Source organism: Ciconia boyciana, chromosome 3 (genome assembly GCF_034638445.1).
Source record: "Ciconia boyciana chromosome 3, ASM3463844v1, whole genome shotgun sequence".
NCBI classification, from domain to species: domain Eukaryota; kingdom Metazoa; phylum Chordata; class Aves; order Ciconiiformes; family Ciconiidae; genus Ciconia; species Ciconia boyciana.
Genome location: NC_132936.1, coordinates 46882620 through 46905924, shown reverse-complemented (window position 1 = coordinate 46905924; position 23305 = coordinate 46882620). Strand labels below are relative to the sequence as shown.

The 23305-nt window shown below is 38.4% G+C and overlaps 1 protein-coding gene across 1 annotated transcript; it reads left to right on the top strand.

Annotated features, from left to right (window-relative positions):
• Positions 1-1064: 1064 nt before the first annotated feature.
• On the top strand, positions 1065-22967 carry MCHR2 (melanin concentrating hormone receptor 2). Its single transcript, XM_072857868.1, has 5 exons — positions 1065-1246; positions 8674-8883; positions 19499-19693; positions 21402-21521; positions 22643-22967. The coding sequence occupies exons 1-5, from the start codon at positions 1065-1067 to the stop codon at positions 22965-22967; spliced, it is 1032 nt and encodes a 343-aa protein (XP_072713969.1).
• Positions 22968-23305: the final 338 nt, after the last annotated feature.

The following is a 23305-nucleotide window of genomic DNA, read 5'->3' as shown; positions in this document are numbered from 1 at the left end:
TTAGAGGTGATTTTGAATAAAAAAATTAGAGCTAACATCATTGTCTCATATTTCACATATTCAAGAAATCATAGAACAGGTGAGGTAGGAAAAGACCTCTGGAGATCACTTAGTCAAACATCCTTCTCAAAGCAGGGTCTGCTTGAGCAGGTTGCTTGGGGCCACATCCAGTTGGTTTTTTAAAAATCTCTAGGAGATATTCAAAGCGATAGAGGTATGTGGAAACCCCGCAAACTCAGGGCAACCTGAGTCCAGGGTTTGACCACCCTCACAGGGAAAATTTCTTTCTTGTGTTCAGATGGAGTTTCCTGTGTTTCAGTTTGTGCCCATTGCCTCTTGTCCTGTCACTGGGCACCACTGAGAAGAGTCTGGCTCCCATGTCTTCACTCCCCTGCAACCAAGTATTTACACACATTGCTCAGATTCCCTTGAGCCTTCTCTTCTCCAGGCTGAACAACCACAGCCCTCTCAGCCTCTGATATGCCAGATGCACCAGTCCCTTCACTAACTTCAAGGCTCTCCAGTAAGGCCCTGTCTCTCTTGTACTTGGGAGTCCAGACCTGGATCCAGCACTGCAGATGTGTCACCAGGGCTAAGTAGAGGGGAAGAATCACCTCTGTTGTTCTACTGATAATGCTCTGCCACATGCAGCACTGGATGCTATTGACCTTCTTTGCTGCAAGGGCACACTGATGGCTTATGTTCAACTTCTTGTCTACCAGGACCACCCCAGCCAAGAGAAAAGTGGACAGTGGGCTTTCTGAGAGCAGAATAAACACTGTGATTCTAACATGGTATGTCTTGGATGATTACAAAATTGTTTAGATTATAATGGAGTCAATACATTACAGATTTCATTTTGAAAACAACAACATCCAGTTCTTTTATGTCCAATCCTGAATGTACAAAATCTTTTGGTGAAAAGTTTTTATGAAATTCAGATGATCATTAAACAGTAATGTACATTTAGATACCAGACTTAACTAATGATATTCAAATGATTAGTCCATGAATAATTTATTTTCTCTTGCTACTACAGAAGTAAGTCCTAAAGTCGCTGAAGAATGAGTGAATTTCAGCCTTCCTGTCAGAACAGTACACCAGGCTTGTTTAACAGATCTTGGAGCGGATGGCACCATTACCAGGTGATCGGTGCTGCAGAGACAATCATCCTTCCCTCTCTGATTGGGATTATCTGTTCAACAGGCTTAGTTGGAAATATCCTCATTGTGTTCACAATAATAAGGTACGGAATTGAATACATTTTGAAATAAGGTTTATTGCTGAAAAAATAAATGATGGCTACACTAAGGAAGTGAATTGCCCAGCAAAGACAAGGATAGCAAGTTTTTCAAGTTTCATTTAGTCATTGACATTTACTTCTCATTAAAAAAAAAATTAAATCATTACTACAGATAGCGGTAATGTATGCCTGCTTAGCCTTTCCAGTTATGAGAAAGCATTTAAGTGCATGATTGACTTCAAACATATTCAAGGAAACCAAAATACATGCCTTCTTCCCTAGCTTCCATTATAATTGGCAGCAATCTTCCCCCTAGCACATGTAAAAGCTAGACTGAACTTTAAACTTTAGTTATGGTACTAGCCAGGCATTATGTTTTACAAAATGCTTTTAAGATCAGTTGAAATACAGTCTTTTTCTCCTGTGAAAACTGCACTGCTACCTCAGATTATTTTAATAACAGAGCTCTATCTAATTTTTGCCCATTTACAGCAGCTTCCTAGAACTCATTGCTTTTTTACAGCATCACCTTACTTCTGGAAACAAAGGCCTTAGTGCCAGTCAAGGATTCTCACATGACAGGAATTAATACCTTGAGATATTTTTGTTGTATTCTGAGAAGGTAGAATTGCTGAAGTTGCTAAAGTTTTTTGGTTCATAAAATCTGACTCAGCCATCCTTTATGTAAGAAACTACCTTCTAGTCTCTTAATTTTAACAATAAATTTCTTTTTCTATATAATAAAGAATTTGCTGTCAAGTGGCTGATGCTACCACAAACTCTAAATCCATAAGTATGTATCTTGAAAAAGTGGCTTTTATCTTCAGCACAAATTTAACATAAAGATTTATGACAGCATAAGGCTAATGTCATGCTCTACAAGGATTAATAGATGGACTCCATCCCTACATACTGTGCTTTTAAAAGAAAGATTTCCAAAGGCCAACCTAGGACTGAGTGTCTGTCAGCCCCTGAGCTTTAGTAAACTTCCCTTGAAACTACCAGAAATCCAATGTTTGGTACACTCGAGAATATTGTAGCTCATAATCTGAATGCAGAAGAGAAGAAATGTGGAAACAGTATGTCTGAAGTGAACATAATGGCAATATGACTTTTTAAATGTATGAATGAATAGAAAGGAAAAAAGAAATCAATGGGTTTCTAAAAATTAGTTGTAGAGTCTCGAAAATAATAGAATGGAAGGAAACTGAGAAGGAACAAAGATTTTTTTGTCCCTGGTGAAAAGCCTTTGTCTAGCTTAAATAAAAAGATGAGAGACAGAGGGAATAGACACAGACAATGACTTGGAAAAAAAGAATATAATTTAAACCGTATTTGCATTCAAATTTATGGGCATGAACATTTATACACAGGAAAAGAATTTGAAAATAGTGCATTAAAAAGTTAATGTGGTAGTTACCAACACTAAAAAAGACAGCCACAAACCTCAGACTCTGTAGATGAATGTACATTTAAAATGTAGCTACATTTTTAAAAATAACCATGTCAAATTCTCACCTTTCACTAAACAGATCTGATTCTACTCAAAGGCTCTGTTTCTGAGTTGTGTCTTCGCTCTTTATTGAACACATTTTCTCATGCATGCATTTAGATTTTGTTAGCATTACAGAGTCAATTCTTTTAAGAGAGAAAGAAGCTAGATCATCTCTCAAATTAACTAGAAAGTTATTTACTTTCCAGTAGCAAATGCTTTACTGATGATAGAATATGGTAAAGAAAGAACCTTGGAATTTCAGCTCCCCAATTTTGTTTGCAGGTCTGCCAGCTAGGGACAAACATTTTTAAGTGTGAATTAAAATTATATTATCTGCAACTTACTGGGAGAAAATAACTAAAAGTCCTAATGAAAGTTGCATGTAATATATGTCTGTGCACTGAGATTTAATTTAAAAATTAATAAATCAATTACTTTTGGCTGGCCTTCTTTGTGTGAATGAATTTCATCCCTAGGGAATAATAGAGGGAGTTGAGATATGCTGCTATTTAATTAAAAAGAAAATGGTGGAGAAAATGCTGCAAGACTTCAGTGTCAGCCAGAAGCACCCAATAATCTTCATCCCAGCAACTTAGAAAAACTGGTCCCCAAAACTGTAGTTCTGCTAGCAAGAATTTCATGTAAAACTACTGACTTTGATGGACTAGCTGGTGGGAGAATGGCTATGTTTTTGTGTGGAGAGGGAAAATGTGATCCAGACAACCCCAATTAGCTGCATTAGTCTGACTTTGTATTTTTAAAGAAGAGTACGTTATAGAAGAGAAAAGGGAATCAAATACAATTTCCATTATCTATGAGTACGGCTTTTCAGATTAACTTGATTTTTAATAAGGTAACTAATAGCAAGTGGTAAAATAGCATTTCCTAAAATGGAGATTGAAAATAAATGTCACAACACTTATTACTTGCATTCTGAGTCTTCAGCTGGAGAAGGTGTATTTGCAACTGAATACAGTCACCAGTCGAAAATTTTTGAAACGGCTACATACAGCTAGTCTATCCAGATCAGAGATTTTATGTTCTCAGATTTTATATGTTATCATGTTGGAAGTTATTAACTCAGCTAAAGAACAATGTAATGAGTTCAAGAATTATAACATGAGAAAAAAAATTAAATAAAGTGTGGATGGTACTAGGCAATGTTGATAAGAAACAAGTTTTCTGAAAAGATTTTCAGGAGAAATAGGTTAACATGGAACTTTCAGGGACTGATCGTGAGGCCAGCCAGATTTCATAGTTTCCCTCAGAGACCTGAGGCAAAGTGTAAGAGTGTCAATAGTATTCGTAATGGCATACACTGGGGAGATGTGGCTGATGTGAAGGAGTATAAGACTGTCATACAGAAAGAACCAGATAAAGAATAGAGGAGGGACTAGAGCAACAGAAATGTGGTAACATTTAATAGCACAAAGCCATAGAATTTTTTTTGTATTATTTTTTTATAAATAGGAAGCACTGCTGTCAGTTAGAAAACAACAGAGGAAAAACTCCTGGGATTGCTGTGGGCTGTCAATAGGCTAAAGCTGCGTGAGAAGCACACACAGCTGTAATACATGTAAGGCTCTGCCTTGCTGGGGGAAAGAGGGAAATGCTAATGCCATTCTCCGGGCTCATAACAAGGCCTGAAATACAACTCTCACCAGCTGTTTCCAGGAAAGATAGGATATTCAGACTGGAATAAGAACAGAAAAGAACAATTACTAGAACCAGAAGAATGCAGAACTATGAAAATTCACCTAATTTTTTTTTTTTTTTTTTTTTTAAAAAGGCTCAGAGGTGTATGCTTGCTCTCTGTAAATCATGATCAAATACAGCAGAAAGGGTAAAGGACTATTTAAACTAAAGGCCAAAACTGGTACCAGAGCAATTAGGTAGACCTCAGTCAGGAGCTCTTAAAGGCTGATAACTGGAAGATTATTTTTACCTTCTAGAACAGTGATGTCCTGTGATAGCCTGCAGTAGGAGTAGTGGAAGTAAAATCATTATTTCTGAGATGAAATTACTCTGTTATGTGGAGGTCTTTTCTGATCTTGTTGCCTGTGACAGCCGATGACTCAGTTCTGTGACAAGGGTTATCTCTTCCAATCTTAGGCTCCTGCTTTTCCTAAATCTAGCAAAAAAAACCCCAACATGTTAACCAATGTACCCAGTGCCCTAAAAGATATCTCTGCTGTTCCGTTCTTTATTCCTCACTGAGATGGGAAAGCTAAGTGTCTCTGCACTGGGACAGCATGCTGTCAATTTACTCTGATTTCTATGATTCTGTTTTACATTTGTTTCAGAAATAAAAAACAAGCTAATGTTAGAAACGTGGGACTTCCCATGATCACATCTGGCACAGCAACTGATACATGTCTTTAAGTGATGTTATCTGACTTGACTGTGAGAATCAGTTAAACAGTAATATATTTTTGGACCAGAATATCTTGGACAAAGTTCTGTAGCTATTGCTAATCTAATGCTAAACATTAGATAATGTTGTTATCCAACAACAAATTAGATAGTTGAATTACTTGGAAGTATTAATCGCTCGATATGGTTAAATGAGAGAAGGCGTAGAGGCAGAGATGTAGAACAGAAATGGCTGCCTTTACTTTGTACAGTTTGTCATAACTGGTACTGAGCAAGATTCAGTCTCACAAGATTTTATAGGCCTTACCCAGCTGTACAGATGTGAGCAAATTTTTTCCAGGCTAATTTTGATTGCCCAAGCCAGACATCTGGCAGAGAGGCACTCCTGAGAGTAATACATATCATCTTTGTCATATACCTATCTAAGACAGGATAAATTGCCCCCAGAGTTCTGTTTCTCTGCAGTGATTATAGGAGCCAAGATCACTTGGAGATTAAGGGTCTAAATTTCAAATTGATAAAATTAGCTAAGAAGAATCAACCCTCAATTAAAAGAAGAAAAGATAGTATAAGTCTTTCCTGATAAATTCTTGAGATGTTTTTTCAGCCACAAGGGGAAAATAACATGCACAGAAATGGTCCAAGAGGGACCACCGTACATGCTTACCAGCACAAAAAGGCTACAGGATAGTGTTAAGTATAGGACTGCTGCTCTTGGACCTGCTCTCGTCAGGGACTGAGGATCTAGGCAAACTCCAAATATGAGAGCAGAAGGGGACTATGGTTAACATCAGAGCTGGAAATTTAAAAAAGCTTCCTCCAAGTCAAGCTGGTTTGCTAGGAATGGTTAGATTTTGTAGGGGAGGACAGGCCTAGGTGGGAGGATGACCTTAAAGCTGGTGCTACTTGCCTTTGCAGACATAGCCCATAAGGGATGCCATTTTCACCTTTCCTGTTTGAAGAAAGGGTATGTGCTTGTGTTTTTAAATGTGTGATACTTATAAATCATCTTGTCTTTGACCTGAAAGATCACTTCCAAATTAACACTTAAGCTTCCAGTTAATGAAGACTCTCTGTCCAGGAGGGTATAAGTAAATACTGATGACAGCACATAATGCAGTCAGAGGGGATAAATAATGACTGATGACAACACATAATGCACTTGTCATGTTCCTCGAAGTTGTTACTGGAGTGACAGCCAGTATATGGATTATCACATTGTCGTGTCTGCTCAACACTTCTTTTTTTAATGGATTGTGATCATTCAAATCCATTTTTTAATGAGTTTAATCTGTAGAAGTAGAACTGAAGAGAAGGTAGGACTAATCACAGATTTGACATATTCACAGATTTTGCAGAACAGCAATTGTGCTTTTGTACATTTTTCATATGGTGTTTCAGAGACGTAAATTAAGCTGGCATGGGTGGAAGGATGAATTGACCAGCTAATATCTGTGGCTTGAGAAACTGCTAAGAAGCTTTCAAATCTGTGGCAAGAATGTAGAAAAAACTGCAAGGACAAAAAGAAAGAAGTTTGAAATTGAGGCTATCACTATTTCCTGGCTTTTTGGTTGTTTTTTTTTTTGTAAAGTGATAGTTTTAGCAGAAGGCAAGCACCACTGTCTTAATAAAATATAAGAAAGTTATAAACTGGCCAAAATTATTTGAGATTATAAAGTTTACTATATAAGTTACCATTTAAATATTGTGGCTCTGAGTCACCTCAGGAAACTATATGAAAATCTGTATGAAAATGCGTGTCCTGGCATCTGGACACTGATCTAAAAAGGCACCATTTTCTAAAGCTCAGTGTAAAGTATGAGACAGTGGATATTACAACACTTCCCTTTACATCAACCATGGAACAGCTGTTCAATGTATATTCTTTGTTGATTAAATTTAGCATAAAGTGTGCAAGTTTAGAATTTGAGATTCTCATTCTAAGTCCAAAAGTAATTTCTAATTTGGTATGATTTATCCCGTTAATGTGAATGAAATAAAGCAGAAAAAGACCATTTCAACTTTTTCATGAAATGACATGTACAGGCAGTTGTCAGATGCTTTGAAACCTGTGTGTTTGAGCATAATGGTACCATTTGACTCCTTGCAGGAAACTGAGTTTGGGGCTTTTCTTTTCCTGGAGATTTTGCATCCTTCAAAGTTCACAAAGCTAAAGGCACTGGAGGAAAAAGATCACATATGCGTCATTCTCTCCACAAGCTCCAGTCATTAGTGGCAGCAGATATACTATATAGATGTCTGGCTTTGGTTTCAGCATCATAACCAGATGACAGTGAATCATACCTCATAATTTATTAAAAATGTTTGGAAAAAATACTTTTGTCTGGCTCATTCCCTCTAGCTTAAATTTGTTTCTTTGGAAATATAGTTATTTCATAGTCTGTAGCATGCAGTGAAGGCAATATGAAAAATATGTAATTAGGAACTCTTCTCACACAGGTCATTTTAGGAAATGATGGTCATAGAGTTGAACTTCTAAATGTGGTTTGTGGGCAGTCTGGTGGAGTTCTCCCAGCTGCAGGTTATTCTGTATCTTCCAGTAGGAATGACAAATAAACTGGTACTTTGCCGTAGACTGGAAAAAAAATGGTTAGAGATACTGAGGGGGAGCCTAGACAAATAGATTAGACTAGACATCTAATTTGTAAGTGAATTTAGATAAGGTGATTTCTCTATGGAGACTGTGCATAAGGACCTTTTTAATAAAGTCTTGTAATTAAAAAAATATTCTATAAATAGCAGTGCTTTTCAAAGATGCTTTGTGCTTCTTTCCTTGATTTGTATGGAATAAGGCAATTTAAAGTCGGGAATTCTTTCAACTGCATGTATAACATTCCTCCAAGCCTAAATCAGGGGGTGCACTAAGATAAGGATTACATTTTGTTAAAGAAATCTAGGAAAGCATATATATCACACAAAAGCTATGCAATATAGACATTATGAAACTGGCAAATCCAAACTCTCAGTACTTAGATAAAGACTGTGCATACAGTTTTAACTCTGTTGTGTTCCCTATATAAGTATAAACTTCATGAGACTATCTTTAAATATTTGATTGCATACTATTTTTTTCCCAGAGGACCATTCTTCTTTCACCAGTTCCCTTTTTACCTTGAGCACTTGAGAACCTCCTGTCTGCATCTTTAAGCAAGACTCAGCCCTGAGTCAACTGCATCACAGGAAGGCTCTGATCTTTCCTCCTATTTATGCTAGGCTGATATTTCTAGAGTTCCTATGTCCATCAGACCTGTGTTTATTTTGAACACTTTATAGTTTTCAAAGGAGAATATGGATAATTCTGCTGATGATAATAAATTAAATAGCCCATTCAGCCTCACTGGAAAGCAAAATTATGAACAATATATTTTTGTTGAGCCTAAAATGTTTAGTTTGAAATATCTAAACTCTAAAATAGTGGTTCTGACGGTGTACTGATTTGTGTGCAGTTCCATTTTGAGGTCTGCTCTATCAACAGTATACTTGGAAAACAATACAGTAACTATGTCAAGTAATCACCTCCATGTGTTCCAATTTATTTCAGAACTCAGAAGAAAACTATCCCAGATATCTACATCTGCAATCTGGCTATAGCAGATTTGGTTCATATCATTGGCATGCCCTTTCTCATTCACCAGTGGGCACGTGGAGGCGAGTGGGTTTTTGGCAGCCCTCTTTGTACCATCATTACCTCCCTGGACACATGCAACCAGTTTACATGCAGTGCCATTATGACCGCAATGAGTTTGGACAGGTACGTGGTTTCAGATTTTCATTCTGTACCCAAGGACAATAATACCTGATTGTGTTTATGCAAAGCTGTAGTAATTCAAGAATGAGAAATGGTTAATGATTTTTTGAAAACCCCAGGAATCTTTTTCTGATGTTTGTGGAGGTGGCAGAAGTATTTTAAGTCTCACTATAGCATCATGCTATGAACAAGGCCTTAAGGGATCCTCGTCACCACCAGTTTTACTGTTCTGGGGCTTATCTTTAGAGGTGCAGCTTCTACTAAAGGCTTAATGTCACTAAAACTAGATTTGTTTTAACCATTCTTGTTTAAGATAAAAAATTGGCTTCCAGGCATACTGCAGAAACCTACTGTTTTAAAAACTTTGTTAAAATGCAGTAAGAGTACAAGAATTTTAGCTTTTTATCATAACTACAGATTTCAAAAACAGCTTCTGTATATTTTTGATCTTAAGGAAAAAGTGACCATATTCAGGAAAGAAAAGTCTCCTTTGGACCACAGAGGTCTTCTTTCACATGTCAGAGAGAGCATGGAGGAAAACAAAAAGACAAACGTTCCTGCATAGCATGAGGCGCTAGTCAATCATTAAGAAGGCATTCAAGAGATAACTTTGAACTTATGAGCTAGGATAAATAAACAGAGCCAATGGCAAGGATGGTTCCTATTGAACTTGCAGCATACAAGACAGCATGCTTCCATGGAAGTAGAATGTAGTCACTAAAGAGAGGGAGAGAAAAATTATCAGAAAACAGAAAGCAGAAGGTAGAAAATTGAAAGTTAGAAATAATTTTGAAATTGATAAAGTATGGCTATCATAAAGAGGCTACACTAATGCATGATATTACAAGTCTTATTTGGTTGACAAGCAGTTAAAAAAGAGCCAAGAAATTATCAGTTCCTTTGAAGTTCAATTTTAAAAGCTCTGCTCTTACATTTGCATATGAGTAATGTGACAAATGACAGTCTTTTCCTATATTCTTAAAGAATTTACACAGAACAGTATCTTTAATCTTGCTGTCTAGAGAAAAATTTTTATGTAAAAGACAGTAAGTATTAAGGCAGGAAAAAAACATGACATCCTAATGAGGAAAGACAGAATATCAAAACTTGGTATGAGAAATAGTTTATGTCCCAAGTAAAGCCATGTCTTAAAATAAACATTTGGGGTTTTTTTCCAAATTACTGAAGGTAAGCCTGTGCTTTCTTTTCTATTTTGAGGCAAGTTTTTCCATCTCAAATACACTTGCCTAGGGAAAGCTCTTCAAATTACTTCTCTTTCATTTGTTTTATCTTTGCTAATACCAATTATGACACTATAGCCAAGAGAGACAAAGGTTTTTCAGACAACAAGCTCCCAAACTGTCTAGTGCTTAATAGTTTCAGAAAAGCACCTCTGAATCCACCCGGGAGCTTTCATTAAGTGAAAAGATTAAATCAGCTATTTTGCAAAAAATCAGCAGAGTTTATCAGATTTTGTTTGACAGTAAAATCATCCCAAATTCACAATAAAAGCAAAAAACATAATTGCACCTTAGTAAATGCTGTGGCTAATGCAGCATTGGGCAGCTTCATGTGCTCTTTCACATTTCTCAAAAATAAAAGCATTTCTAAAGGAAGCATTTCTAAGGAGCAGGTCAGACCTAGAAGGCACTTCCAGAAGAAGTCTGAGATTAATAAAATGACTACGACATGCAAATTAATATCTGTCATATTGCTGGATAATGTTTTCATTCCCGTAAATCCTCTACTTCATAATAGGAGTGAACTATGTCACACAATGGTCCAACAGAGACTTTAGTCAGCATTTCTTTTTGAAAATCAAATTTCTTTATGAGTTCTTAAGAAGTGGTAAAACCAGCTGTTCTTTCCATGGAGCTTTAGGGGTCAATTTATGAGGGGTATAATGTATAAAAGTTTGCTTTTCATTACTCACTTTAATATGAAATAAAAAACATTAAGGAAAGCTGTAAAAACTATGCAAGTTGAGTATGCATATTAAAATTTATGAGAAAGTTTTCTAAATTGACATCAAACACATTTTTTAATACAGATTCCTGTTTATGCCACTGGCCAACATTACATAAATTAAACTTGAATGAAACTTTGGTAGCAGAACTTTCACCTATCAGTTAAAAGAAAACTTCCTAAGAAGCAACCCACACCAGCTGTTCTCTGGACAAGGACATAGGCACACATAAACAACTATCCTAATGTAATTTACCGCCATGTACATCAAGTCAATTTGACTGTTCAATGAAAATATCACTTGCTTAAGTGAAATCAGAAATGTGTATGCTGCAGACAGCATTTCCTCGATCCCAGATGTTGATATACTCTTATGCTACAGTCTCTGGTGAGACAGGGGAGATGGTGAGATGAGTGAAAAGGGGGTCTGGTATGATGTCCTACACTAACATTGTTACTTGGAACATTCCAATAAGTCCCTTGACTTAAACTGAATATGAACATTGCAACTAGCAAAGTTAGTGACTTGTTTGCAATGGCAAAGGAACTTTTTGGCCTATGACATTTTAAGAAAAGAGCCAAGACTTACATGTTGAAAATAACTAATGCAGATTCAGAAGTCACGTAATTCCTTATTCCTTAATGGCATACAAGATGCTGCTGGTAAAACCTATGCCAGACCGTCTTTCTGTGACAGGAGGCTGTGAGGTACATCTCATTCCCCATAGCATGACTCACTGGAGCATGTCATAGGAAAATGCAACTGTTTGGGTCCCTTCTTACAGAGTGCACCTACTTCTGACTACTTCTTCTGCAAACTTTGGTTATAAGAAAAGGTGTAATCCTCTTGATAGCAGTTCAGTTGTCTGTGATCCAAGGCATACTTTTGGTATGGCACAGCTGTATAATCTTGTCTCAGCCTCCTAAGAAAATTGCTAAATGCTAAGCTGTGCAAAAGTACCTAGAGTAGATCCACATATGCTAAAAAAGGTAAGATTGCAGCCAGAGATAAGATAGTTGAGGTGGAGACAGTTGGCAACTCAAAGGTTCAAGAAGAGAAACACTGGCATGAAGACGTATAAAATACTAACGAAAATCAGGGAGCCTGAAGATGCCCCTTCACTCCCATTGACAGCTGTACAGCAAAGACTCAAGGGTGCCATACAGAGGTGGTAAGAGTATTAACACTTAGCCTAGGAGCTTGCTAGTCCTAGCTGTCTGTTGTCTGTTGTCATTTGTAATAGCCAATAAGTAATTGCTTTTTGTGAATATCCAGTTTGCAAAGGGTCTCTGTGCATGGGAAAAGTTTCCAGAGCAAAGTTCCTGAAGTCTGAGAGTTACACAGCGTACCAGTCAATTTTGAGGGCTGCATAAACATTTATTTAGCCTATCCTCTTAAGGCGTCAGGCACATAAATGGAGAGGTGAAGCTGGGAAGAGAAATCTGGAGTAAGCAGCTCCGTGACGGCTGAGAAGAAACAGGCAGGTGTTCCAAGTGTTTGCAGCAGCCAAGACTGACAGGCATGAGAAAATGTGTTCCTGGTTTGCCCATTGTTGTAATGTTGCTCTAAGAAATATTTACCAAAGCAGTATCACTGGTAGAGTGGGACCATATCTCTATGCAAGTTATGGGCTTTCGGTTATTTAAAACCAGAACCACCTGATTTTCCATGGACTAATCCATTTACTCATTCTTCACACTCTTTTTTCTGTCGCTCCTTGCTTCACTTCACATGCAGTCACAAACACCGCACCCGGAGGAAAAGGTAAAAGCCTTTTAAAAGCTCAATCTCCTGAGTTTGAGCATCATTTGACGTTGAGCATGGTACACTTTGCTGCCTCTTGGAGCAATCCTAACAGCAGTACATTTTAAGCCAATACAGATAATAAATTAATAATTAACATTAATTGGATAATTTATGCTAATTAGTGATATTAATGATAATAATAGTGTCAGTATACTATAATGTGACAATATGCAATACATAGTAATAAGGTTAGACCATAGGATGTCAAATATGATAGGTTAAGTTAGGTCCAGAGGCAGGAGGAAAAAAGCGGGGGAAAATCCAGGCTCTAAGACACGTTTCCCTCCACTTGTCCTATATGCATGACGAAGTATGACCACATGTTTACGGCTTTGCTAGAAATCAGACGAGATGACATGCAGTTAGCTACAACATTAACTGGGAGCACATGCTCCTATGAAATACTTTCTCTTTCAAAGTATCGCCTTGGCTTTCATGATCGCACCACCTACCTTTGGTGTTGGTTGGCCTCATAGATGTTCCTCCAGGCAGCATTGTAACAGCAAGTTTGGCAGAAAGGCAAAAAAAAATGTGGTAATAGGCATGGGTAACAGGCACCACATACCTGGTGGCTTGTACTTTTTGGGAGCTCTGCAGTCTCCATCACTGCCTCCTTCTCCAGCTCTCTGTGTCAGAGACGCAGCTCAGACACTCCCGTTATTGTTTGTTTCAAGTAAGTATTCTTCAGACTTTTCCCAACAAAAGATTCTTTTATTACTGATAATTACTTTGTTAGATGAGGGCACATGTCTGCCTTTAAGTTCCACTCTCTCTTTGAAGTGGAAATTACCTTGTATTTTCAAAACAGCATGTTTTCCCAAATGCACCACTCACGTTTCATTTCACAAATTTATCATCGGACAACAGGCAAGATTGAAAATTACATCCAAACTGAAACAACCAATAGAAACCCACCGCTACAAAAGAATGGAGACAAAAGCTGCTTCTTAAGTGTTTAGGGTGAGAGTAATTTCTTATTGTCTGGGGAAGGGTAAGTCAGAATACCATTAGGCTAGAATAAGTTTGAGTTCTATCAAGAAAAAGAATCATTTACATTTACATTGGGTTGAATTTCTGGTGGTGTTTTCATTCCAATCAGTTTAATGCTTTCCTTTTCATCTTAAAGTTCATTAAATGACTTTTTTTCTTTTGCTCAGTTGAATGTTAAAAATGAGAATTAGAAGCCCAGGGAAATTATCCTTTAAAGTCACATATCAGTATATGAATATGTCCAGCAAATAATTGATCCGGAAAGTGTGAAAAGTCATTTTACAATACCTAGGGAAATACACATATATACAGGCCAGATTTTAGTACCCTCACCTGCATTGTTAGTAACCTGCCCTTTACTTTTATGAGAATCCTATGAAAACTCAGCTGTGTATCCAGGAAGACAGTGTCTACACAGCAAAAGGAACCAGGGTCAGCCAGCCCATAGGCAGTGGTGGGCATCTCCGGAGCTGGAAGATGTGGATTCAGTACCCACTCCAGGCTAAGGGTGTTCCTTTGCACATGCCATTCCTTCCTTTAATGATCTTCAATGTCCATTAATGCAGTTAGTTTTATTACAAACTACGTTCGTCTGATAACCACTAGACTGCAGCTGCTATCAAAATGAGTTACATTCACTGTTGGTAAGTCCTGCGCTGCATTGGGCTCTGGTTCTTTGAGCAAAGGCAACATCATCTGTTAAGCCACACATCACACGGTGCCTTAAGAGCCTCAGCCTTTTGCATTGCTAACAGCCCTCCCTCTGAAGCTCTGTAGCTGGCTTTCTGCTGGCAGATCTGTGCCTGGTCACCCAAGCTGCTGCAGCAGCCTTTCCCAGAGCCTCTGGGGCAGCACTTTCCCCTTGTTCCCACGCTGTGGATCTTGCGCTGTTATCCTCCCGGCCCTGCACCTGCAAACCCAACCGCATTGTTATGGTGGGTTCTCATGGGAAGTGACTGCCACCAGCATGAGAATCACCCCTTCTTCCCCTCCCTTTTCCTACCCTGTGGTCAAAGCTTCTGGTTGACATTAGTGGACCCAAAAACATGCATGCCCCAAACTTAACAAGTCAGCGTGCAGCCCCAGCAAAGCGTGCTCTCAGCAACACCAACAGCATCATAGACAGGAGCAACTGGTAAGAAGTGAGTCCTGATGAAAACCATGTTGATACTGTGGAAAAAAGCATTACATATGGCACTGGAGAAGAGACCCAGAGAAGGATGCTTGTCAGGAGACCCCCCCATTGCTTCTCTTCCCACCTGACCACTCAGGACAGCTTTACCTTTCCACACTCTCTCTTTTCACTTTGATTTTTCCTGTAAAGTAACTATACGCCATCAGCTACAGACCCTGGTAATAAATCTCTGTGCATGTGAACCTGTCTTAAAAATCTTTGTGCAATACACAGTTCTTAATGAAAGCGCTAATAAGAAATAACCAATGTTTTTGTGGTTAGGTACCTTGTGAGCTTAAGCAGCTTGAAACAAACGGGAGATCTCACTGAAACCTTCCTGCTAAGGAGAAGCATATGAAAGCATTAAGGTGGTTTTGTATCACCCAACTGTAGGCACAAAATAAAGTTCAGTCTCTCATTAACCGCAGGCAGCAGGCATGTCTAAGAGGTGACTCACGGGGTGTATGGAGAGCACAGCAAAGGATGGATAAATCATGTCCTGTCACCTTCCTTGCAGCCTGTGGGGAGAGGGGTGCCTGGTTAGGTGCACTTCTTACTCCATGTCAGCTACTAATGTCACTTTCCTGTGCTTCCCCCACGCACCCTCTTTCCATCTTACACACTTTCATTTTCTCACAAATACTTCCTTTAATTCACAGTTTATTCGCTGATTTTTTTTGTAATGTCCATTGTAACTTTCTTCAGTATTCATTCTTTGGAAACATCTCTGCTGCCAATTTTAAAAACAGTTGCGGTATTGCTCCCTTACTTTGCATGGAGATGTTGTTGTTTGCACCACTTGAAAAATGAAAGCAAGCTCCAAGCATACATAGTATACTGTGCTTACATGGAGAATAAGAGGTCAAATTTTGTGTAAAGTGGGAGTAATCACAAGTTTTAAGAACTTGAGAAGCCTGTAAATTACTCTCAATTACAGTGATCCTGTAAGCAATATCAGTGTCAGAAGCTATTTCCATGAGGCAGCCAGTGAAATAGGAGAGGTAGCTGTACCAAGAACGGTACAAAGCAGTTCTACCATTGCAAATGTAGAGGATTTCTGTTCTTTCTGCCACCATCATGAGGATTGAGAATAACTGCATGAAATTAGACATAGCTTTTTAAGATATCATATGCCAGAAAAGCCTTTTCCTTATTCTAGCAATAATGGCCATTACTTTAACATTACTTAGTGAAAAAACTTGGTTGTTGCAAAGCTTGAATAATGAAAGAAATCTCTTTCATACTCATACTCAAGCAAGACTGAAAATAATGTATTATCACATGAAATATTAATCTTTCTTGATCTTATGCACTGGTTCCTGATCTTCACGGGCCCAAGGGCAATCATACCAAGCAACTGAGGTGCTGCAGGCACCTTGTTCTGTCAGGCTGGTGAACCTGAGCTGTGCAAAACAAGTACAAGACCTCAAGCAACATTCCAAGGTCTTGCAGGCAACATGTTGCTGGCACCTATGGATAAGGATCTTCTGATTTTTATCAGAAGTATCAGATATTTACATCCTGTAAAAGGTACAAGTATGGCTATGTATTAATACAGATACAGCAACACAGCAAAGGAATGACAGATATTGAAAGTTACTGCTGTCCAGTTAGTGGTATTTCTGGTTATTTACTGGTATCAGTAGTGGACTGTTTAATACACAGTCTAATTAAACTTGAGGTTTCAGCCTGGCGAACACATTCTTAAGCAGCCAGTCACTTACTAAGCTTCTGCTCTCAAATGCGTTGAAGAAAATTCACAGCAGCTTTCCTGGTTTTACTAGAGTAAATGCAGATGCATACCAGGGTATCTGAAAGCAAAATGCAACGTTCAATTTGCACACATTGCAGTTGGTGTTATATATGCCTATTTGGCTTCTTGTGTTTTTAACGATATAAATCTCGAATAACTCCACCAAAATCTTTTCCTTTATTTCTAATAATTTAACCAACCTAATACATGTCTACACCTGTTTTTCTTTCATTAAATGCTTTTAAGAAGGAATCGGGTTACTATGAAGACTGTTACTTGCAGGCTTTTATTGTGTTTTTTCTGCACTTTTCTCACTTGACCTGTGAAAAACATAAATAGTTCACTGATTAAGAGTTTTTCATTTCTAGCTAAGTTATAGCTTGAGAGCAATAGAGAATTAATCTCTAATGGCCCTTGTTCAGAACACACCAAAAATACTACTTTCTGGGGAAAAAAGTCTTCTGCAAGAATGTTGTACTTTCCAAATCAGCTTTCTTAATTAGCTGAGCACAAGTGCTGTGGGATTCCACATGTAGATGATAACCTTTTAGAAAAAGGGTACCTTCTTAGGCAGTACCAGAAAGCATCTTAACGTTCATATTACACTAGCTTGGACTGTCCTGTTTTGTTGGGCTGTCATTTTTTTCTGCTCTACAAACACTAAAATTCAGTGAAAATTTCACCAGTATTTAAACATTTCTCAGTTTTATCCTTTCAACTTGTACAAGTTTTAAATACTCTGACATGAAATCAACAGGATGGAATTTGGTAGAGAAGCTGCTGATAGCCAATCACTAAGAAAATTATTTTCAAGTATTGTTTAAATTCCTATATAATTTGTCTTTCTCATAGCAGCTAGTAAATCACTCATTTTCAGTTAATTTCAGAAAATTACAGTTTCAAAAGATTTCTGTGACTATGATTCAGAGTTTTCAGTCTTTTTAAAAGAAATTGAGTCAATCTAACTCCCACAAGAGAGATGCGTTTCACTGCTTCTACCCGAAACTCTTCCAGCATTATGCACAAAAAAAGGCATGTGTGATATAGGTGAAAAGGACAGAATTAAATTTTTGATCCATTTTGTAGCAGCTGGTCATAAAATAGATGTGTCCTGGTTTCAGCTGAGATAGAGTTAATTTTCTTTATAGTGGCTGGTATGGGGCTATGTTTTGGATTTGTGCTGAAAACAGTGTTGATAATACAGAGATGTTTTAGTTGTTGCTGCACTAGTCAAGGACTTTTCAGCTTCCCGTGCTCTGCCAGGTGCAGAAGAAGCTGGGAGGGGACACAGACAGGATTGTTGATCCAAACTGACCAAAGGGCTATTCCCTACCACATGACATCATGCTCAGCATATAAAGCTGGGGAAGAAGAAGGAAGGGGGGGACATTAGGAGTGATGGCGTTTGACTTCCCAAGTAACCATTACGCATGATGGAGCCCTGCTTTCCTGGAGATGGCTGAACACCTGCCTGCCCATGGGAAGTGGTGAATGAATTCCTTGCTTTGCTTTGCTTGTGTGCGTGGCTTTTGCTTTCCCTATTAAACTGTCTTTATCTCAACCCTCAAGTTTTCTTACTTTTGCTCTTCCGATTCTTTCCCCCATCCCACCAGGGGGGAGTGAGCGAGCAGCTGCGTGGTGCTTAGTTCCTGGCTGGGGCTAAACCACAACAAGATGTTTTCTACCAAAAAAAATGCCCCAAAGCTTCCTCTCTCCTTTTTTTTTTGTGTAAAACTTTGACATTCAGGAGCTTTCATTTAGCTGTATCCCTTTTTATTAATTTAAGAATTATGAATTGATAAATGGATGAACTGAGTTTTCTCCATAAGTGTCATCTCACCCATTTCTCTTCAGCATTATGGTTCCTCACCCACCCACCAGCTCCTGCTGCCAGAGGTTGGGTTCTTCCACCTGCCCTTTTCCCTGTCATAGGGAGTGAGTTGGTGGATGTGGGGCCAAGACAGAAGCATAAGCCTCCAGTCACCCACAGTCTGGGTGGCAATGGGTACAGCCACCACTAGCAGGGCTAGGACCTCAGTGGTAGACCTCTCATCACATATCAGAGGGGATCATAACTGATCATATCCTTAGGCTGGCAGCAATGTGATGAGAATCATCCCCCTGCCGGGAAATCTGGAAATTAAAAGGTGTACCAAATGCAGTGGACTTTGTACCTACCTTACTCACTCCTGGAAAAAATAGAGGGAAAACACATGTTGCTTTAACTTCCCCTTCTTTTTTATGACATGTGAATTGTTGCATTTAATATTCTGCTTTCAGCTCAAAGATTGCCCAATTTAATCCACTTTGATCTGATAGATTAAAGTTCACCAGTGTTTTACAAAATGTGAAGGTCATTAAGAAGAAGTTGAATTTGTTTTGTATCATAAGCTGCTGCTAACTGAAGGTTACTTCTAAGGTAGTGAAGTCTTTCAGTTGTATCTTCAGTTATGTGGACACTAAACATTTAGATTACAACTATAATGGACTTGAGCAATCCTAGAGCTAAAATATATCAGAAAGTTCTATATTTTTTTAAATAGCAGTCTTGTCTGTATTAAATTATCTCCAGTCCTTTTCCAGAGCTAACTTCATCTCAGATTTTGTCTCTGCTTGCTTCTTGTATATCTGAGTTTTTAAATTCTATCCCCTACATGCTAATCTACTATAATTTACTAAAAGCTCCTATCATATTAATTAAATAATGTTATGACCAAAAGCATGATCAGTTATAACAACACTTGTTGAATGTTAAGGGAATTGCTTGAATTAAAGCTGTTCTGGCGTGTTGTACTAGACAACTTTTAAAAAAATGCAGTTTCCTTCCCTTGTGATGGCTATTCTTAGAATTTTTATTTTGAGGTCAACAATATTAACCTAAGTATTTTATTGTTTTTCTATTATATTGCTATGTTACCTGCTTTTACAGGTACCTCGCTCTTGTCCAGCCGTTTCGTCTAACCCACCTGAGAACAAGATCAAAGACAATTCGAGTCAATTTATGTTTATGGGTGGCATCACTTATTCTGATGTTCCCTGGGTGGGTCTACTCAAAAGCAATAAAGTTCAAAGATGGTTTGGAAAGTTGCGCTTTTGATCTAACCTCACCTGATGATGTTCTCTGGTAAGCTTTCAATGCTCAGGGGATCATGTCTTCAGCTGGTGTTGAGGATACCACCCATTTTGTCTTTGACATCCCTGACAGGCAGACGGACAGATGGATGCATGCATGCATGCATGGAATAGAATTAAAGGCTGGAGCTGAGCCTTGTATCATTCAAATCATTGCATCTCAGATTGTATTGGTAATACCTCAGATTGTATTGGTAATACAGAGGCAGCCTCAGCATGATCAAGTTCAGCAAGACAGCTCCCGCATAGCAAATGTAACAGTGAAGGATTTCTGTTTCTCCTTATCTTCTCTTGCTGCATTTAGGTAACTATTGTTCACAAATGGGATCTCATTGCCCTTTCTAACCTGGCAGACTGTCATGTTTGGAAGGTATAGATCACAGAAGAGAATGAACCCTCCTCAAATTGCATACATGACTTTCCAGTATCTCATGGCCAAACGGATTCCTGTCTATACGTTGAATTCAGGCTAGCTTGTTGAGTGATGACTAGCAAGGGACATAAAAGAAAGTTTTTAAAACCTTACATAACAGAGAGCAAATTTCCGCTGATACTGGGTGTTTTTATATTAGCATGTTCATTTGGATAAGGAAGCTATTTTTGGAGTGTGTATCCCAATTGTCTCCAATTACCACACTTGAGTTCACATTATTCAGCAGTCTCAGAGCAGATGATCTGTGTTCTTTTCAGGGGAAATCGGACTGGAAGAAGTGCTCTGGGAACTCAATGAATGGACTCCAACCACTGTTGTGTATTCAGTCCTCAATCCACAGGATCCAATTAGAGAAAATTCAAAGTTAAACCCCTTAACATGAGTAAAATGTGTCATGTCCTAAGCACCAAGTACTTCACTCTACAGATTTTCACTACTAATTTGTACTACTTGTTAATGTAGACAAAGCCTAAAAGAGTGTATTTGAGCCTTTTTGTTCCATGACCAATTGTCAGAGGCTTGTTTAATTCCACATTAGAGGTTTTAACACAGAAAAGTATGAAGACAAGAAAAAGGAGACTCTGGTAGATAGAGTAAAAAACCAATGATCTTCAATAATAGGAAAGTTTAACAAATTATTAAGCTCTCAATCTGTAAGGTGATAAGAAAAACTCTATCTCTATTTGTCAGGAACAAATTGTAACAAAACAATCTAATCTCCTTCTTTGATGGAAGTTCTTCAGTTGATAAAGAATAAATAGAAACAAAATAACTTGAATTGTAACAAAATACCAGCAAACCAACTAGGAAAGATGGTGTAGATTAGATTACACTAATGATGCAAGAATGGTTGAAAAAACTGCTTAGAAGGTGGTCATAGCTGGTCTACTATCAGACTAGCAAAATATCAGGGGACTAAGCAGACTGTGTCCTGCATAAATGCTTGCAAGAATTTTCACTAATTATACAGGTGCTGGCAAAAGTGCACACATACAGAATTTTGAAAGCTGAGAGGTATAGTTTGTAGTTATCTTCTTGTTGTCAACAGCATTCCTAGAAGTGCTGAACACAGACTTTAATACTTAAAAGTACTTGCAGTTCTAGGTACTTACTGCTGCCTAAAACAGGCTCCATGTATCTCCAATCAATAATCGCAAATCACAAATCAGGGACCACTTTATGAAAAATGTCATTTTTTTTTTTTTATATTTATGAGATGCTCTTTGTGTAATCACCTTGTTTGTTCTTTTTGCATTTTGTTTTACAGGTGTACGCTTTATCTTACTATAACAACTTTTTTTTTTCCTTTACCACTGATATTTATTTGCTATATTTTAATTTTATGTTACACGTGGGAGATGTATCAGCAAAACAAGAAAGCAGGAAGGTAAAGTATTATTCATGCTTCTTCCTATTTCAGATGCTCTGCTCATACTGCAAAGGTTTTATACGTAACAGGCCAAAAGCATTAGTCCTAAAACAACATTTAGGCACTGCATCATGTAACTTTCAGTGCTTCAGATACTGCTTTAGGTTCCCAGGAAATAGACTAGGGAAGGGATTCAGGGGAGGGAGCAAGATAACCCAGTTAGAAGGAAACACTGAGGAGAAAGTTATGGCTGAAGTCCTCAGCTTATCTGAGGACAACAAAAAGGCATGACCCAACCCCGCACTTCTGGCTGTGGGAGGGCACCTGCCCATTGGGATCTTGTGGCTTCAAGCTCCCAGTTCAAAGATTAGGAAACCCTGGGTGGATCTGGGTGCTATGTCTGGTACCAGCCTCCGTGGCCCGGGGGGCTGCAGGTTGGGTGCTTCCAGGCTGCATTGCCCCTCCTGTGGGAAGAGGACTCCAGGCCCCATGAGGATCCCCAGCCACCATTCACAGCCTGGGGAAGCCTAGGCAATAAAAGAAAACTGACACATAAAACACATGAAATACAATTTCCCAGTTTCTGTGACAGCAACTCCTTATCAGCATGTTTTCGTTCTAGGACTATGTGCTTTGAATTTCAGCTTCTACCAATTTTCTATTAAAAAGGAAATTGATTTCCATTTTAGTGTTGTTTTTAATTCCTCAGGCAGGAGGATCATTTGCTTCTTTTCTCTAAGTCTCTTTCAAGCTCATAATAGTCATGTTTTAACTGGATACTTCTGTTCCAGTTGTTAGCAAAAAAAGGTAGTCATAGATGAAAAGGAATGCAAAGCTATATAGCTCCCATGTTGAAAAGGAGTAAGCATTTTTAATGAAAATAATTGTCAGTATTTCATCAAATATATGTAAACAATTCTCAGTGGCTCCTGTATGTGTGTGGCATAGGATCAAACTCAGCCTAAGCAGAAGAAACACTAATGTGTAAATAACAACAAATGCAGTTGTTGAGAGCTGGCCTTTGCTTGCACTGTAGGTGGATTTGGTCTCAAATAACTGTAATTCATCAGTACACTGAATCCATGACATCATTTTCCCATCCTGACTTTCCATGCTAGGGATCCTTCTTTGTTTTGCAGTTACACCAGCAGTATCCCCAGGCAAAGAGTCATGAGGCTCACTAAGATGGTACTTGCTCTGGTCACCGTGTTTGTGGTAAGCGCTGCCCCATTCCACGTGATCCAGCTCCTGAATCTTCAGATTTCTCAGCCAACCCTGACCTTCTACGTGAGCTACTACATATCCATCTGCTTCAGCTATGCCAGCAGCAGCATTAATCCATTTCTCTATATCCTACTTAGTGGGAACTTCCAGAAGCGTCTCCGGCGGTGCACAAACGTGGAAGTCAGGATGGCAGAGTGGGATGTCAACATCATTGAAAACACCCTCAAGTCCAGTTTTTGAAAGCACAGTCTTCTCCCAAGAAAAATGCATTATCTATGTGTAGATTTTATCAGTTGCAATAGATGGACCTGATTTCACTTCCTTCATGAAAGTGTAACTCAGAAGTGACTTTGTTGCTGGAACTGCACCAGTGTCAAGCTGATGTAAGAAGAGGATCTGCACCACTGTTTGAAAGGTTAGAGCTCCTAGAGGAGGGATTAATATTCTTTATTAGAGGATCTATATTCTTTATTATTCTTTATTTATTTGCCTCCTAGAGGAGGCAAAAATATTCTTTATTACTGTGCCATTGCTTTTTTTAATGATGATTTGTACATAGATGAACCAAAATGTATGGA

Bases quoted from the DNA above. Each gene is read 5' to 3' on its own strand.
- MCHR2 (XM_072857868.1), top strand. From the start codon at position 1,065: ATGAGTGAATTTCAGCCTTCCTGTCAGAACAGTACACCAGGCTTGTTT. The intron at 19,694-21,401 runs GTAAGCTTTCAA...TTTGTTTTACAG, and splicing joins TCACCTGATGATGTTCTCTG to GTGTACGCTTTATCTTACTA. The intron at 21,522-22,642 runs GTAAAGTATTAT...TTTGTTTTGCAG, and splicing joins CAAAACAAGAAAGCAGGAAG to TTACACCAGCAGTATCCCCA.